The 17,031-nt window shown below is 40.9% G+C and overlaps 2 protein-coding genes across 3 annotated transcripts in view; one reads left to right on the forward strand and one right to left on the reverse strand.

Moving 5' to 3' along the window:
* The window catches only part of KBTBD13 (kelch repeat and BTB domain containing 13), a 55,588-nt gene that overhangs the window by 36,190 nt on the left and 2,367 nt on the right, over positions 1-17,031 (forward strand). The window lies entirely within an intron of this gene.
* The window catches only part of UBAP1L (ubiquitin associated protein 1 like), a 29,186-nt gene continuing 15,719 nt past the window's right edge, over positions 3,565-17,031 (reverse strand). For both annotated transcript variants that reach the window (XM_058155707.1, XM_058155706.1), the window contains exons 4-6: positions 13,735-13,944; positions 6,628-6,729; positions 3,565-4,439 (exon numbers count right to left, since the gene is read on the reverse strand). In XM_058155707.1, the coding sequence (XP_058011690.1) occupies positions 4,305-4,439; positions 6,628-6,729; positions 13,735-13,944 (447 nt within the window). In that variant the 3' untranslated portion in view covers positions 3,565-4,304. The remainder of the gene's footprint in view (positions 4,440-6,627; positions 6,730-13,734; positions 13,945-17,031) is intronic.

Genomic DNA, 17,031 nt, shown 5'->3' on the forward strand with positions numbered 1-17,031 from the left:
TTTTTTGGGGGCCTTTAAAAGAAAAAAAAAGCCTCTGATGATCGGGCAACTGAGCTGGGATCGTCAGAGGAGCCTTTTAAAAGCATTTTTTCTACAACCTCTTCAGCCAAAGAGGTTGTAGAAAAAATGCTTTTAAAAGGCTCTGACAATTCCAGCTGAGCCGTGTGATCGTCAGAGGCTTTTTTAAAAAACTTTTAAAAGCATTTTTTTGGCCAAAGAAAAAGTGCTTTTAAAAGTAAAAAAAAAAAAACCTCTGATGATTGCACGGCTCAGCTGGGCATGTGGTGGGGGGGGAAGGGCTGCAGGGGTTTTTGCTACTGGTTCTCCGAACCACTCGCCACCATCGCTACCGGATCGGGTGATCCAGTCCGAACCAGGAGCATTTCACCCCTGATCTGCTGAAAAATGAGATGGATTGACTCCCCTGGGTTCTCACCACTGAATTGCACCGACATTAACATCTTGTTTTGAGAGCTCAGGCATTTCAACCTGAGCACAGGAAATGTAAAAGGGTTAATTTAAAAAAAAAATTAAATTAAAAGTGTACCAGGAAGAAACCGGCAAAACTTTTAAGGAAACTTAAGCTGGTTTTATTCCATTTGAATGCAGTGTCGGACTGCGAAGTATTTAAGTCTCATTGCTTCAGTGGAGCAGTACTTGCCCTTCCATGGTGCTGAGGAGCTCTTGCCAAGTTTGTTCCTTCAACTAGCAACCCCTGTTTCCTGTGGTTGATATAAACAAATTCTGTGTATGTGTTTATAGAATTTATATTCTCAGCAATTAAAGCCGAGGCAGGCTATAAATAGACCCTTGGTAGGGGACTAATGGCTTCAAAATAAATGCAGATTGAGCCAATTCGGAGATGGGTTTTTAACAGGGTTTACTCTTTTGCACTAAATGATTTTGCTTCAATCCAGATGGTCTCATTTAAAAGAATGTGGCTCTGATTCTAATCAGCTTCTAATGCAAAATCCCGGCCAAAGCTGGAATCGTAGGCTAATCAGAGGTAAGAGAGGATCTAGTCGTGGCATGTAACGCTTTCATGGGAATCCTTTAAGCCAGACTTTGCAATAGAAACAGGTGTCTAGCCTATCGAAGAGAAGGGTGAGGGGAGACATGATAGCTGTCTTCTAGCACTTGAGCAGCTATCACAAAGAAGAGGAAGATTGGCTTATTCTCCAAAACACCAGCGGGCAGGACAAGAAGTTATGAGTGGAAGCTTGTTAAAAAAAGGTCCAATCTGAGATTCCAAAGTTGGAAGGGACCTTGTAGGCCATCTAGTCCAACCCCCTGCCCAAGCAGGAGTCCCTACACCATTTCTGACAAATGCCAGTCCAATCTCTTCCTGGACATAAATTGTTTCAACTCCTACCCTCAAAATGACGCTACAGAGCAGCGGTCACCAACTGGTGGACCGTGCACCACTGGTGGTCCACAAGAAAATTTTGGTGGTCCACAGAAAGATTATTTGCATTTTTTATGTTGTACTAAATACTATTTATCTTTTTAAAAAATTCATATTAGTGGTCCATGGGATTTAAAATTATGAATTTGGTGGTCTCTGAGGTCCGAAAGGTTGGTGACCCCTGCTATAAAGCACTGTACACCAAGACAACTAGATACAGGAACAGTTTTTCCCCAAAAGCCGTCACTCTGCTAAACAAATAATCTCCTCAACACTGTCAAACGATTCACTAAGGCTGCATTCCTATTACTAGTAATCTTCTCATGGCTCCTATCGCCCATCTCCTCCCACTTATGACTGTATGACTCTAACTTTGTTGCTTATATCCTTGCAATTTATATTGATATTGTTTCCTAGTATGATTTGATTGCTTATTGTACCGTATGACTGTCATCAAGTGTTGTAAGTGTTGTACCTTGATGAAGGTATCTTTTCTTTTATGTACACTGAGAGCATATGCCTTGTGTGTCCAATCACATTCAGCCAATAAAGAATTCTATTCTATTCTATTCTATTCTATTCTATTCTATTCTATTCTATTCTATTCTATTCTATTCTATTCTATTTCTATTTCTATTTCTATTTCTATTTCTATTCTTGAAAGCTTCCAGTGATGAAGCTCCCACAGCTTCCTAAGGCAGCTTCTGTTCCATGGGTTGATAGTTGTCACTGTCAGAAAATTTCTCCTTATTTCCAGGTTGAATCTCTCCTTGATCATTTTCCATCCATTATTCTTTGCTGGCCTTCAGGTGTTTTGGAAAATAGCTCCTATCTGTGGCAGACCCTCAAATACTGGAAGATGCTATCATGTCTCCCCTGATCCTTCTCTTCACTAGACTAGACTAGCCATGCCCAGTTCCTGCAATCGTCCATCGTATGTTTTAGCCTCTAGTCTCCTAATCATCTTGGTTGCTCTTCTCTGCACTTTTTCTAGAGTTTCAACATCTTGTTTATAGTGTGGTGACCAAAACTGGATGCAGTACTCTAGGTGTGGTCTTAGAAGTGAATCTAGAAGTAAAGAGAATTTTTCTGATAGTGAGAACAATGGAATAGCTTACCTCCTGGGCAGTGGTGAAATTCAAATTTTTTTACTACTGGTTCTGTGGGCGTGGCTTGGTGGGTGTGGTGTGGCTTCCTGGGCGTGGCTTGGTGGGTATGGCAGGGGAAGGATACTGCAAAATCTCCATTCCCTTCCCACTCCTGGGGGAAGGATATTGCAAAATCTCCATTCCCACCCCACTCTGGGGCCAGCCAATGGTGGTATTTGCCGGTTCTCCGAACTACTCAGAATTTCTGCTACGGGTTCTCCAGAACCTGTCAGAACTTGCTGGATTTCACCCCTGCTCCTGGAGCTGTGTGTACTCCATCACTGGAGGTTTTCAAGAATAGACTGGGCAACCATTTGACAAGGATGGTGTAAGGTTTCCTGCCTAGAGCATGGGGTTGAACTAGACCTCTGAGATCCCTTCTAGCCCTGATTCTAAATACCAAAATTAAGTGCCCAGCGTGAGCGCTGCCCAAGAAACTGGAAAATATCGCAGTTTTGTTAAATGACCAGAGTCTCCTTATTGGTGAGATAAGTGGTATATAAATTTAATAAATAAATAAAATCAATCAAAGCATCCCATTTCACCTGCATTGGTGGAATAATTAATATCACAGGGAGAAGGTTGCACTTGTAAGAACCACTGGGCAGTCCCTTGTCTGAAATTGTATAGGATCTCCTGCTTGAGCAGGGGGTTGGTCTAGAAGACCTCCAAGGTAACTTCCAGCTCTATTGTAATTGGTCATTCCAGGAAAGATTTACTACTGTACTTACTGGAATTTATTCCTTACATGTTTTTTATTATTGTTTTAAAATGTTAAAAGTGTCAGCTTAAAATGTTTAATAATAATAATAATAATAATAATAATAATAATAATAATAATAATAATAATAATAATAATAATAATAATAATAATAGGAGGAGGAGGAGGAGGAGGAAGAGGAGGAGGAGGAGGAGGAGGAGAAGGAAGGGAGATGGTGAGGAGGAGGAGGGGGGATAGTGTTTGAGAGTAGAAGGAGAAGGAGCAAGAGAAGGTGGAGGAGAAGGAGAAGGAGAAGGAGAAGGAGAAGAAGTAGAAGTAGAAGTGGGACTTTCGAATACAGATGGATCATCATTTGGAACACAACACGCCAGATATCACAGTTGTCGAAAACCAAAAAGTACACTTTATTGACATTGCGGTACCAGGAGATGCCAGAGTCGAAGAAAAAGAACTGGAAAAAAATCATGAAATATCGTGACCTGACCATTGAAATACACGACTATGGATAAAATATGTAAGTGATACCATCGGGGCACTTGGTATCATATCCAAGAATTTTATAAGATACATCAACGAATTGCAGCAGAACTGCAAAAAACTGCGCTACTTGGAACATTGTACATCTCAAGAAGGTACTTGGTTGATACCTAGGACGTTGGCAGCAACCCATATCAACCGTACCAGTCAATGGTATTTGTGGTGCCTTTTTGAATGTTCAGTTGACTGAGTTTCATGTTGAATGAATAAAGTAAATCATAATAATAATAAACAAAGCCTTTCGGGTACCATATGAACCAAATAGACTCAAGTCATTCATGATGACTTGTACAAAGCCATGTTTATCCAGGGATAGTTCAATAACAAGGAGCTTAAAAAAAAAAAGATTAGAACAAATCACAAAGGTGAGCTTTCCAGATGGTGATTAAAGAGAATCATAAGATAAAGATTTGAGAGAGTACAATATTTAAAGACTCGTTTGGGGTAGGCGAGGGGAGAGGAAGGGAAAGGTGGAGAGGATGCTGGGCCGCTTTCATTGGCTTTGTGTCATGAGCTCCTCTAGGGCCCTGTCTCGGTGGTTTTCACACAGCAGGAGGACTTCTTTGATGTCAGCTTGTTGGAAGCCCATGTCATTGAATTGGGCTAAGAGGCGAAGGAATTCTGATGCCTGCAGTGGGAAGGAAGCACAGGACGTGTGAGACCACTGTGGGAATGAAGTGTGCATTTCCACGAGTGCTCTGAAACCCCCATAAGAGAGAAACCCAGTTTTATAAAATCATGAGGACTAGAGCCTTCCGGGTTCTGAACAAGTCATTCATGCTGGCTTGTACATCCCCATGCTTATCCAGGAATGGTTCAATAACAGGGAGCTTTTTCTTAAAAACAAAAAACAAAAACCAGAATATTACACAGGAGACTGTATCTCTCCTAGAATACCAATTGCTATTGAAAGACCAGTTGCTAAATGACAACCAGTTGTTATTGTTTTTTTGAGCAGGGAACTGATCTGTAACATCAGTGAACCATCAATAAGCAAACATGGAAAAGCATAAGCCACATCATGGCTAAAAAGAAGAGATGCTGGCAACAGGCTTTCAGCAAGTTGTGTTGTGTTTCCCCTCCCCCCCTTCCAAATTCCTGCCTTGTGTTTCTAGCATTCCCATAAAAATAGGACCTGCTTTCAACTTGGAGACATCTCCAGACTGTTAGTTCTCCAACCACCTGCAGCCTCCTTGGCTTCATTACACTTGGAAGTAGTTGTCCTGTGGTACTTTCTGCACGTTGAAAAGTGTGGGCAGCCAGGGAGGCTGCAGAATGATGGAGAGAAGAAAGATAACAAAAGCAGCCCTACCAGTAGAAATCCCCCTCCAAGACTTCCTAAGTGGGATGCCTATGGAGATACTCAATCATCCAGGTCAGGAGCTCTTGCCTCACAATCAGGAGGTTGTGAGTTCGATCCTAGGTAGAGGCCAGATGTAGGGTCTCCTGCTTGGGGAGGGGGTTGGACTAGATGACCTGCAAGGTCCCTTTGGACTCTGTTACTCTGTTAGTCTCAAAGGCGTTTTGAGCCAAAAGCCAAGTCGGTTTTCTTGGGTTGAAATGTTGAAAGCATTTCACTTCTCATCCAAGAAGCTTCTTCAGAAAGAAGGTTCTTGGTTGAGAAGCAAAACATTTTCAAAGTAAAACAACAACAAGAAAGTCCAGTTGCCTTTGGAACTTACCTTTAGATTTTCACATAGTGATATTGAAAGCAACCCTCAAGCCTTTTGAAAACTAGCTAGAAAACTGCTCCATTGCCTTCCAACCTTTTTTTTAAAAAATTTGAAATTATATCCCGCCCTTCTCCGAAGACTCAGGGCGGCTTACATTGTGTTAAGCAATAGTCTTCATCCATTTGTATATTATATACAAAGTCAACTTAATTGCCCCCAACAATCTGGGTCCCCCAACAACTTTGTGGCAAAGACCATTTCTTCTAAATTTTTTGATTTCGAATTCGTCCCAATGTTGTCAGGCTGATTTTCTCTCATGTTTATTATTTATTTATTTATTTATTCATTCATTCATTCATTCATTCATTCATTCATTCATTCATTCAATTTATATTGAATGAATATTCAATCTATTCATTCATGGCGATTCAAGGTGGCTTACAGAATACAAAACCACATTTAAAACAATAAAACTAATGAAAAGACTCAAATTAACATAGTATAATATAACAAAATTATAATAAAATCAGCCCCCATCCCGGTGACAGCAGATCACACGAGCCATTGAATGGGCTCCATCCCACTCTGGGTTCCCCAGGCCCACTGGCAGAACCAGGTCTTCAGCACCTTCCGGAAGTGTGTTAGAATGTTCAGAATTAATTGTGTTTTGTTTTTCTTTCCTTGCTTTTTTAGGTTTGTTTTGTCATCACTTTTATTGTGAGCCATTTTGGACTTATCATTGTCAGAATAGAATTAAAAACTATGTAGACCATTCCTTCCTTCCTTCCTTCTTTCCTTCCTTCCTTCCTTCCTTCCTTCCTTCCTTCCTTCCTTCCTTCGTCTTTTCTTTCTTTCTTTCTTTCTTTCTTTCTTTCTTTCTTTCTTTCTTTCTTTCTTTCTTTCTTTCTTTCTCTCTCTCTCTCTCTCTTTCTTTCTTCCTTTCTTTCTGGCTGTCTTTCTCTCTCTCTCTCTCTCTCCCTCTTTCTTTTCCTCTCCACATTAATTTGTGTTAGTTTTTATGCTCCCTATCAACTGCTAACAACATTCACGCAGATTCAAAAAAACCCCGTGCAGGTGGAAACAGCCATTTCCCCCCCCCCCCCATTCATTTGGTCAACTTTTCAACAGAAGTTGAGCTCTCACCTTTTTCTCTGAGTTCTGGAACATTTCCATGGCTTCTATAACCTGGGCCTCATCGTAACCCTGTTTCAGAAGTCTATCGCAGGCACTGAGGTAACTGAGAAACTGTTACGGGAAAGCAGAAGAAATTGAAGGGCTGTTAATTAACGGAGCAGCACGATTTCGGCAAAAAGCCGAAAATCCACTTCCTAAACCAGAACCTTTCCCAACACAACCCCTCCCTTACTTTGTAGAACCAGCCATATGATCTGGAACCCTGGGATCATCACTTGCAAAGGGCAACCAGATCCATGCAAGGAAACTAGTGATGGCAGCCTTCCTATAGAATAGCAGACACAGCTGGAGTGGGGAGATGACACTAAATGAGTCATCAGCCTAGAGTCCTTACGTTCCTAGAAATGATCTAAGTCCAACCCCTCTGGAATTCTGTTGACTCTCATCTTCTCAACTGCAACTTAACTAGGGTCCTGATTTATTTATTTATTTATTTATTTTTCGCATTTTTATACCGCCCTATCTCCCTAGGGACTCAGGGCGGTTTACAGCCAGAATAAAACATACATATAAATACAGGATAAAACAACAATTAAAAAACTTATTAAATAAGGCCGAATATTTAAAATAGAAATACAAATAATAAAACCCCATTAAAACCAAATTCAAAATTTAAAAAATTCTAGTCCAGTCCTGCGCAAATAAATAGATGTGTCTTAAGCTCGCGGCGGAAGGTTCGAAGGTCAGGAAGTTGGCGAAGTCCTGGGGGAAGTTTGTTCCAGAGGGTGGGAGCCCCCACAGAATTCCTTGTGATTGACACTTCTCGACCAGTGGTGGGTTTCAAAAATTTTCTGTTCTGTGGGTGTGGCTTGGTGGGCATGGCACAGCTTGGTGGGCGTGGCTCGGTGGGCGTGGCAGGGGAAGGATACTGTAAAATCTCCATTCCCTCCCCATTCCAGGGGAAGATTACTGAAATTTTTTTAAAAAACAACAAGTTTTTTATATTTTTATAAAAAGAACAAACCACATACAAATCTTTGTTGAACAAGGTATCAGTCGGGTACATAATTAAACATATTTCAAATTTCACCCCCTCATTGTATCATTTATCCAATGTTTTCCCCTCTTCAAATTTTATAATAGCCCATTTCTTTCCCAAGTTTTATTCAATCCCTTTATCCTGAAAAGTATTTAATCAAATCTAGTTCCCACATTTTACTGAAATTTTTTTTTTGACCCTCTGCGCATGTGCAGAAGACTCTGCACATGCGTGGAGGAGGTGCACGCGCTCACATTTGCGAAACGGTAGCGAAGGTAAGTGGATTTCATCCCTGCTTCTATTGTATATAGAATGTATATAGTGTATATAAAACATTTATTTCCTGGAACAGGTTTTTTTTTTTTTGGCCTTCTGTGTAGACTGCTTGGCTAAATCCTACGGTTTTTTTGGCAATAATTTTGGGAGTGAGTTGCCCTTGGCTTCTTCCTAGGATTAAGAGAATAACTTGAAACAAGATTTAGAGCAAGACTTCATGCATACGATTGCAACTGTCAACTAATAAATTTCTTTCTAGACTTCAAGGCGTTATCAGTCTCTTTCATCTTGTTTTAGCAGGAAAAAAAAAAAACCCCATGAAGTGCATTATAGCTTTGAACTATTATATATCTTGAATATCTGAACCGACAGAATCAGGATTACACAATTCACGACTGGCAATGGAGAAACAATTTCTAAGCCTTGGACTTCTGAAGCAAAAGCTCCAGTATTTCACAATCGGGGTTGTGTAAAGTAAACATTTGGCCTTTGTGTAAAAATTTTAACAGGTGGGGAGGGAAACTAAAGCAACCATAGGAAGGCGCTTGCAGAAGCTTTTTAAGTGGTGCAGTTCAGAGGTAGGTCTCAGCAGGTTCTGACCAGTTCTGGAGAACCGGTAGTGGAAATTTTGAGTAGCTCGGAGAACCAGTAGTAAAAATTCTGACTGGCCACGCCCCCATCTATTCTCTGCCTCCTGAGTCCCAGCTGATCGGGAGGAAATGGGGATTTTTGCAGTAACCTTCCCCTGGATTGGGGAGGGAATGGAGATTTTACAGTGACTTTCCCCTGCCATGCCCACCAAGCCATGCCCACCAAGCCATGCCATGCCCACCAAGCCATGCCATGCCCACCAAGCCACACCCACAGAACCAGTAGTAAAAAAAAATTGAAAGCCACCAGTGGTACAGTTGTATCACAATAGTTAAAAGAGCTTGACTATTCATACATTACAGGCTGTGCTCATCTGTCAAATTAATCAGTCGTTGAATAAGCCACGTTTGGCAAGATTCACCCACATGGACTAAGGTCTAAGAGATGTCTACCGAAGAGCGAGGAATCTGAAGACTGGCACATTTGCTGATATAAATCTAATCACCGCTTCTTGTAACACACATGCAAAATCTTTATAGATTTTGTTCAGTTTTTCAGTGCGAAGATCCTGGACAAAGCTAAGGCTGTTTGTCTATGGAGATTCTCAGTCATTCAGGTCATGGTTGTCCCAAAGGTGCTTTTTTCAAGAGGCAACTTGGACTTTCTGGTTTTTCCTTGAAGACGTTTCGCTTCTCATCCAAGAAGCTTCTTCAGCTCTGACTGGATGGTGGGGAATGGAAGGATTTATACTCCTTGCAGACAACTGGTGAAATCTCCAAGTGGCCTCAATGATTTTCTTAAAAAGGATGCAAATGACCAGCTGTCTGCAAGGAGTATAAATCCTTCTATTCCTCACCATCCAGTCAGAGCTGAAGAAACTTCTTGGATGAGGAGCAAAACGTCTTCAAGAAAAAACCAGAAAGTCCAGTTGCCTCTTGAAAGAAACACCTTTGGGACTAAGGCTGCTTGGCTGATTAGATGCCTCTCCAGATCTAACTCAGCACCTCGGGAGAGACAAAAGTTCCCTTCTTATGAGACTGAGAAATGGAGTCTGTCATGGAAAAGCCTAGAATTATTTTTGACTTTATTCTTGGAGAACTGACTGCATAGTTCTCTAGAGCATTTTTAAATACCACAGCAGCCGTTGATCCCTCGGGAATCCGTGATTGGCCAGCGAAAGCCTCCGTCCTATTTTTAAAAACCCATTTTCGTGGAAACAGTACGTTCTTCCAGATCTGAAATGGGTACAGCTAGTGAAGGGGACCCAGCAATAGGCCCCGAGATTCAACTCCACCCTCGGGCCCAAATTGGGAGCAAGTGCACAAGTGTCTTATTTGGGGGATTAAAAATCAGCCTTAAAATTTTTTCCTTTTGGGAATTATAATGGATTGTACAGGGATTGAGACTAAACTGATTTTGAACTTAATAACAGCAGCAAGACTGTTGATTGGACAATACTGGAAGAAAGAAGAGATACCTACAATAGAAGAATGGATATTGAAAGTTATTAACTTGGCTGAGATGGCTAAAATCTCAGCGTTTTTAAAAGACAATACGCAGGAAAGATATTTAATTGAATGGAAAAAATGGATTGATTATCTACAAAACAGATATCAGATTAAGAAATATCAGATTGCCTTTGAATAATTAGAAAGTTATTTTATGTAATGGGGAGGGGGTTGGGAGACGAAAAGCTTTGGATGTGGTTATTTGGATTGGACTTTACCTTGTGATTGACCCGGGAAGCCGGGGGTGGGGGAGGGAGGGGGATGTTTTGTTTTTTTTTTTTTTTTTGGGAGGGAGGGGGAAAAAAGGGGGAAAATGTTTTTGTTTTTTTTAAAACTCTTTCAATAAAAAAAAAAAAAAATCAGCCTTAAACTCAATAGCTGTTGAGAAGGATAAACATGGAGTTCAAATAGAAGCTAATAAAAATAAAAGAGTTTCCAGTTATGAACCATAGGAAAAAAATGATGTTGAGAGTGGAGAGGGCTTAATTATTTGAAAGCTAAGGAGAGTTCTGTAATGACATCCTGGGTGAAATTTCTAAACTAACAATTAGAAGTTTAGATTAGAAAACTTAGAATTAGATTAGAATAAGATTAGAAAACTTAGAACTCTGCCGACTCCGACATGACCTGTGTTTAACACACAGAATCATCTATTGCAATATCCTTCCTGTAAAAGACTACTTCAGCTTCAATCGCAATAATACAAGAGCAAACAATAGATTCAAACTTAATGTCAACCGCTTCAAACTTGATTGCAGAAAATATGACTTCTGTAACAGTTGTTAGCGCTTGGAACTCATTACCTGACTCTATAGTCTCTACTCAAAATCCCAAAATCTTCAACCAAAAACTGTCTACTATTGACCTCACCCCATTCCTAAAAGGACTAAAAGGGGCGTGCATAAGAGCACAAAAGTGCCTACCGTTCCTGTCCTATAGTTTCCTTCATTATATCAAATTAACATAGTTGTTGCATACTTTTGCTTATATATATTTTTTTCTTTTATGATGTACTGTTGTTTTATGTCGATGTTTCTGTATACTGTTGTGACAAAATGAAATTTAAAAAAAGTTGTTAATACAAACAATAAGCATAAACGTAAACCATGCAATCACAACGATGACCCTGGTGAAGGCAATATTTGGGGAAGCTGATTTTAGATGCAGGTTTATTTGCAAGTTAGTATTTGTTTGTAAATAAGTATTTTTTTTGTAAATAAAAGCTGCTCCCTTGAATGAAAGATCATTGAGAGTCTTCACCAAGGATAAGACCTAATCCCAATTCCCAGCCCCAGAGCACTTCAAAAGGTTTAATGGTTATGCTGCTGATTATGTTATTTGTCTAATGCTGCTTACTTTATTGTTGGTCATATATTGATTGTTGCAAATCACGCTAACCAGGGGTAAAATGCTCCCGGTTCGGACCAGATCACCCGATCCGGTAGCAATGGTGGCGGGTGATTCAGAGAACAAAAATCCCTGGCCCACTCCCCATGCCCAGCTGAGCTGCATAATCATCAGAGGTTTTTGTTTTTTTTACTTTTAAAAGCATTTTTTCTCCAGCCGAAAAAATGCTTTTAAAAGTAAAAAAAAAAAGCCTCTGACGATAAGGCAACTCAGCTGGGATCGTCAGAGGAGCCTTTTAAAAGCATTTTTTCTACAACCTCTTCAGCCGAAGAGGTTGTAGAAAAAATGCTTTTAAAAGTAAAAAAAAAAAAAAAAGGTGGCCACGTCCACCCCGTCACATTACCCACCACCACCAAGCCACATCCACAGAACCGGTAGTAACAAATTTTAAATTTCACCCCTGACCCTAACCCAGCTTGACTGGGGGTTGTGCAATATGCATGTCTGGTAAATACAGACGTACATAAAGCTGCACTACCAGATTGTAATGACCTATTGATGATTTTCAATCTCGAGGCATTCATTCATTCATTCATTCATTCATTCCATTTCTATTCCATCCCATTTCTATTCCATCCCAGCCAATGACTCTGGTTCACTATGCTTTGGGCGGCAAACCAGAAGTGGCTGTGGGAAGGTCTCAAAAAAGTCAAGATGTGGCCATGATCACACAATCAAAACCCCACTCTCTCTCTTTTTTTTACACGGAGGGGACGTAAAAGGAGGCAGAGCTTGAATTGTGTGGTTGCCATCTTAACTTTGTTGACTACCTCCCCTGCTCCCAGTTCTGTTACATCTCTACCATGCATGGGGAGTTGCTGTTAATTCGATGCAGCTCAGATTGTATTTTAGCACAAGACTGAAGAAAACTGACTAACCCAAGTTAGGTTTTCGTGGCTAAGAACTGCTCCATAAAATCTTTCAACAAGGAGCCAGCGACATTGTTTCTGGAGTCTCCAGGGTTATCACAACAGAAGCCACACCTCCCATGGGACCTCAGAGCCCTCCCCACAAATTATGGTACCATGGGGGGGGGGGGAAACATTCTCTCCTCTGCCCTAAAGCCATGTGCAAACCAGTGATAGAACCGGTAGTAAAACAGGTGGGGAGTTCCTCCCACTGACCCGAACATCATCAAAAGTGATATGCGCATGCGGAGAAGCTTCTGCACATGCGCAGAAGACCATGCACGTGCACGAGCGGAGTGAGCGCCCTCGCATGGGCACGATGCGAACCGGAAGTAAAGGCAAGTAGAACCCACAAGTAGAACCTGAGGCACAAACCTCAGCCCAATTTCAAGAATATGCAGTAAAACTCCAGTTGTAAAAAAAGGGAGAGCCATCTGTCTCTCCAGAGTTTGAGTTGAGGAAGCAGGTACTATCATGTTTTCCCGAAAATAAGACCCTGTCTTATATTTTTCTGAACCCCGAAATAAGTGTTTGGCCTTATTTTTGGGGAGAGCTTATTATTATTTTGGGGCACATGGAGCAAGACGGGGTTCCTCTTGCCGTCTTACCTGATTTCCAGCTCTGTCTCCCTAACCCTAACCCGAGGAAATGGCAGAGCGCATGTGTTTAAATATTTTCAGGGAGGGCTTATTTTCGAGAGGGGCTTATTTTAGCGCATGCACTCAAAAGCATGATTGGGCTTATTATCAGGGGAAGTCTTATTTTCAGGGAAACAGGGTAAAGAGAGAAATACGTGAAACAGATGGACCCACCCTACCAGCACATAATATATAGCAGGAGTGAAATGCTCCCGGATCGGACTGGATCATGCAATCTGGTAGCGATCATGGCCGGTAGTTCGGCGATCCACTAACGATGGCGGAACAAAGCTCTGCCCACCTAGCCGGGATGTCATTACTTCCTGGTTTTAACCAGGAAGTAATGTGGTTTTTTACATTTTTACAGAAGGTTTTGCGCATGCGCAGAAAGTCTGCATGCACAAGTGATGCATGCACTTCCAAACAGGTAAGGAAGGTAAGTAGACTATACCCTGATGTATAGTCATACTTTCTGAGGAAGTTCTTCACCTAGACCTAGAGAGTTGGAAACACCTTCCCCAGCTTTGACGGGGGGGGGGGGGAATTTGGCCCCATCTTATTTGGAGAGGGGCAACTAAACCCCAAACCCTCTGCAGATCTTCATCGTTCTTTCCACGGTTGACAATCAGGTGCACCCAGGACAGAGTTCTGGAAATAGTGTTGCATCACCTGGAGAGGACACCTCTTCTCCGGCACTAACAAAGACGTCCCCTGTTTGGGAAGAGAGCCAGTTCCTAGTGCTGCCTGACCTGTCCTAAGCTTCGCCTCCTGGACTTCTGCAGGGCGAGGATCGCTCGGCGGATCGGGTAGCCCAAGGCTACTACCGGTTCAATCAGTTCGCGTTCCTCTTGGCTCAGCACCGAGAGCAGATCAGCGGTGGAGTCCGGGTAAGCTCTGTGGGGACTAAGCGGTTGCTGGGTCCCTGGAGGAGGTGGGAGGCAGGAATACGGGCTCAGAGACTGAAAAATAAAATAAAACAGAGCGTTTAACGTCAGTTAACTTGGAGAAATCTTTATGAGTCATCTGCTCTTTCAGGAGGCTTTTTTAGAAGGATGTTGTTCTTCTCTGGAATATGTGCAGCCATTGTAGGTACGCCAAGAAAACGCTTCAAGTCTTTTGTCATATTAAAATTAATGTAGCCCCAGCCATAAAGCGAGCCAGGAAAATTCCCACAGTTAGAACGATCTTTCCCCCACCCCCAACACCTATGAACATCCTGTTTTCATTTCTGTTTTTCTGAAGCTGATTCAGAACTGTCCTGATTTGGAATAAAAATTATTATGTTTCCACGGAGATGACAAAGGCTGGTAAAACAATAATGAAGGCAGGGAAGCTGGGTCTTCTTGGGAAATAAAACATCGACGCTTTTAACTTAAAATGACATCTTCATATCATTCGAAGATATGGTTAATGTGGCTTTGGGAAACTTTTCCCTTGGGGCAGTTTTCAGACAGTGGTGAAGTCCTTCCATAACTGTTTTTTTTCCTAGTTATCATTTAAGCCCTCTCTTAAGCTGTCTCCGGCTATGACAATCAGGATATATTATTCCTAGCAATATAGATATTTATATATATATATCAGAACTACTATTGCCGGGAACTGCTGGGAATAATATAATCTATCACAGGGGTCTCCAACCTTGTCAACTTTAAGATTTGTGGATTTGTCAACAAGTCTTATTGTTGACTTGTTTAAAGACTTGTTGTTGACTTGTTTAAAGTCTTATTGTTGACTTGTTTAAAGACTTGTTGTTGACTTGTTTAAAGTCTTATTGTTGACTTGTTTAAAGACTTGTCAACTTTAAGACTTGTGGACTTCAACTTCCAGAATTCCTCAGCCAGCTTTGCTGGCTGAGGAATTATGGGAGTTGAAGTCCATAAGTCTTAAAGTTGACAAGGTTGGAGACCCCTGCTCTATCATATATATCCTTCTAGAGGCAAGCTGTTCTGTTGATTAATTGTTCTCAATTTCTTCTTACTTATAGGTTGGGTCTCTCTTTAACAAGCTTCCTCCCACTAATTATTAATTAATTGATTCCACCCATTAATCTAATTTCATCCAAGCTCTTTTTAGGAACCCTTGTCACCTGCTTCTAAACCCCACCAAAGTGACTTGACCCAAGCCCAAAGAACAAATTCAGTCTCCATCGTTGCTGAATTTTATACAGCAAGGGTTATAAAACATGCAGGTAATATAATAGTAAATTCTATTGCAATTGGTATGGATACCTCTAAAAAAAAGATTTAAGAGTTGTTGCTGGAACTGCAATAGAGACATTTGGAACATTAACTGATGGTTTGTCTTGATTATTGTTACATTTTGGACTTCCAGCCATAGGACTGCTAACACGAATTTAGATTGATCTTGGCGAAGGGCGATGTTTTGTTTGGCTGTACCCCCAGCATTTGGAATCTATCGAGACATTGAGAAGTGCGGCTCTTTTACGCATGGGAGACAGCCAAAAATATTTATTATTATACAATATTGGAAGGACACATATGTACCTGACTTGCAGCAATGGGTTACTGACATGTGGATTTGAGTTAAGAGTACTTTGATTTTGACATGAAAAGGGGGCAAGAAAGAGGAATAAGTAATTCAACCAACGTCTAAGAGTAATTTTGTGGATGAGATAAATTTCAAAGCTTTTCCCCCTTTCTGTCTATATCAAAGGTCTTCAAACTTGGCAGCTTTAAGCATAGCTGGCTAGAGAATTCTGGAAGTCAAAGTCCACAAGTCTTAAAGTTGCGAAGTTTGAAGACCTCTGGTCTATATGATCAGAAACACACATAGCCAAATAGATTTCCTTGATAACGTATTTTCAAATTTCTAACACTCACTAGGGGATAAAACAGTGGAAGAATTTTACAGAGTGACTATTTGCAAAACAGCGTTCATTGAAGAAAGGCAGGCCAAGGACCTTCGCACAAATCAAACCTTAAAATGCAAACACTTTACAAGTGCTTGGATTCTCTCCCTCCTTCTCTCTCTCTCAAATACATTTCATATATATATTATTTACATTATAGGACTGAAACATTCATTCGTTTACATTTATTTATAAATTGTGTTTAACTGGGCTTCAGCTGTGGCATCTCAAAGTGTAGAGGACTCTTCGGTAAAATCTTATATAGCTTCACGTTTGAAGTAACAACAAGCAACACAGCCAACAACGCTCATCAAATAAAACCACATGAAACAAAACCTCGACAAAACGAAAAACAAAAACTTCTGAACGATGGGGCTTACAGAGAATTAAAACATTCCATTCCGCTCATTCTCCATGCTAAACTGATAAAGATTCCAAAAGAATTTGATCATATAGTTTGGCACACACGAGTCATGTTTCAATTACCTTAAGTCACCCTACTTTAACTCTTGCCTCCTTCTAACTATCCTACAGAGAAATAAGCTATTTTCCTTGTGGGTATTAAATGCCATAATAATATGAGCAGAAAAATAGGAAACTCGTTATGTCTAGTCTAACCAAGAGAAGGACTAGGGGTGATATCATAGCAATCTTCCAATAGTTGGGAGGCTGTCCCAGAGAAGAGTGAGGGTGTGTGTGTGACTTATTCTCCAGAGCATCTGAGGACAGGACAAGAAGTGGAAGATCATTAAAGAGAGATCCAACCTAGAACTAAGGAGAAATTTCCCTATCGTGAGAAAAATTAATCAGTGGAAGTTGTGGGTGTTTTATCACTGGAGGCTTTCAAGAAGAGATTGGACAAAGAAATTGTATCAATACTTACTAGAGGTGAAATTAGAGGAAGAACAAGTTAAAAGACAATGCTTGGGGGAGGAATTTTGGTCACAGGATAGACCTTATAACCTTATAACCAATAAAATACCTTATTCCACCAGACTTGATATCCTGGGTCTAGAAAACTTGAAACTTCGTCGCCTTCGACAGGACCTGGGTTTAGCTCATAGAAACATCCGTTGTAATGTCCTTCTTGCCAATGACTACTTCAGTTTCAACTACAATAACACAAGAGCTACCAACAGATTTAAACTTCATGTCAACCGCTTCAGTTTAGATTGCA

Source organism: Ahaetulla prasina, chromosome 13, assembly GCF_028640845.1.
Source record: "Ahaetulla prasina isolate Xishuangbanna chromosome 13, ASM2864084v1, whole genome shotgun sequence".
NCBI classification, from domain to species: domain Eukaryota; kingdom Metazoa; phylum Chordata; class Lepidosauria; order Squamata; family Colubridae; genus Ahaetulla; species Ahaetulla prasina.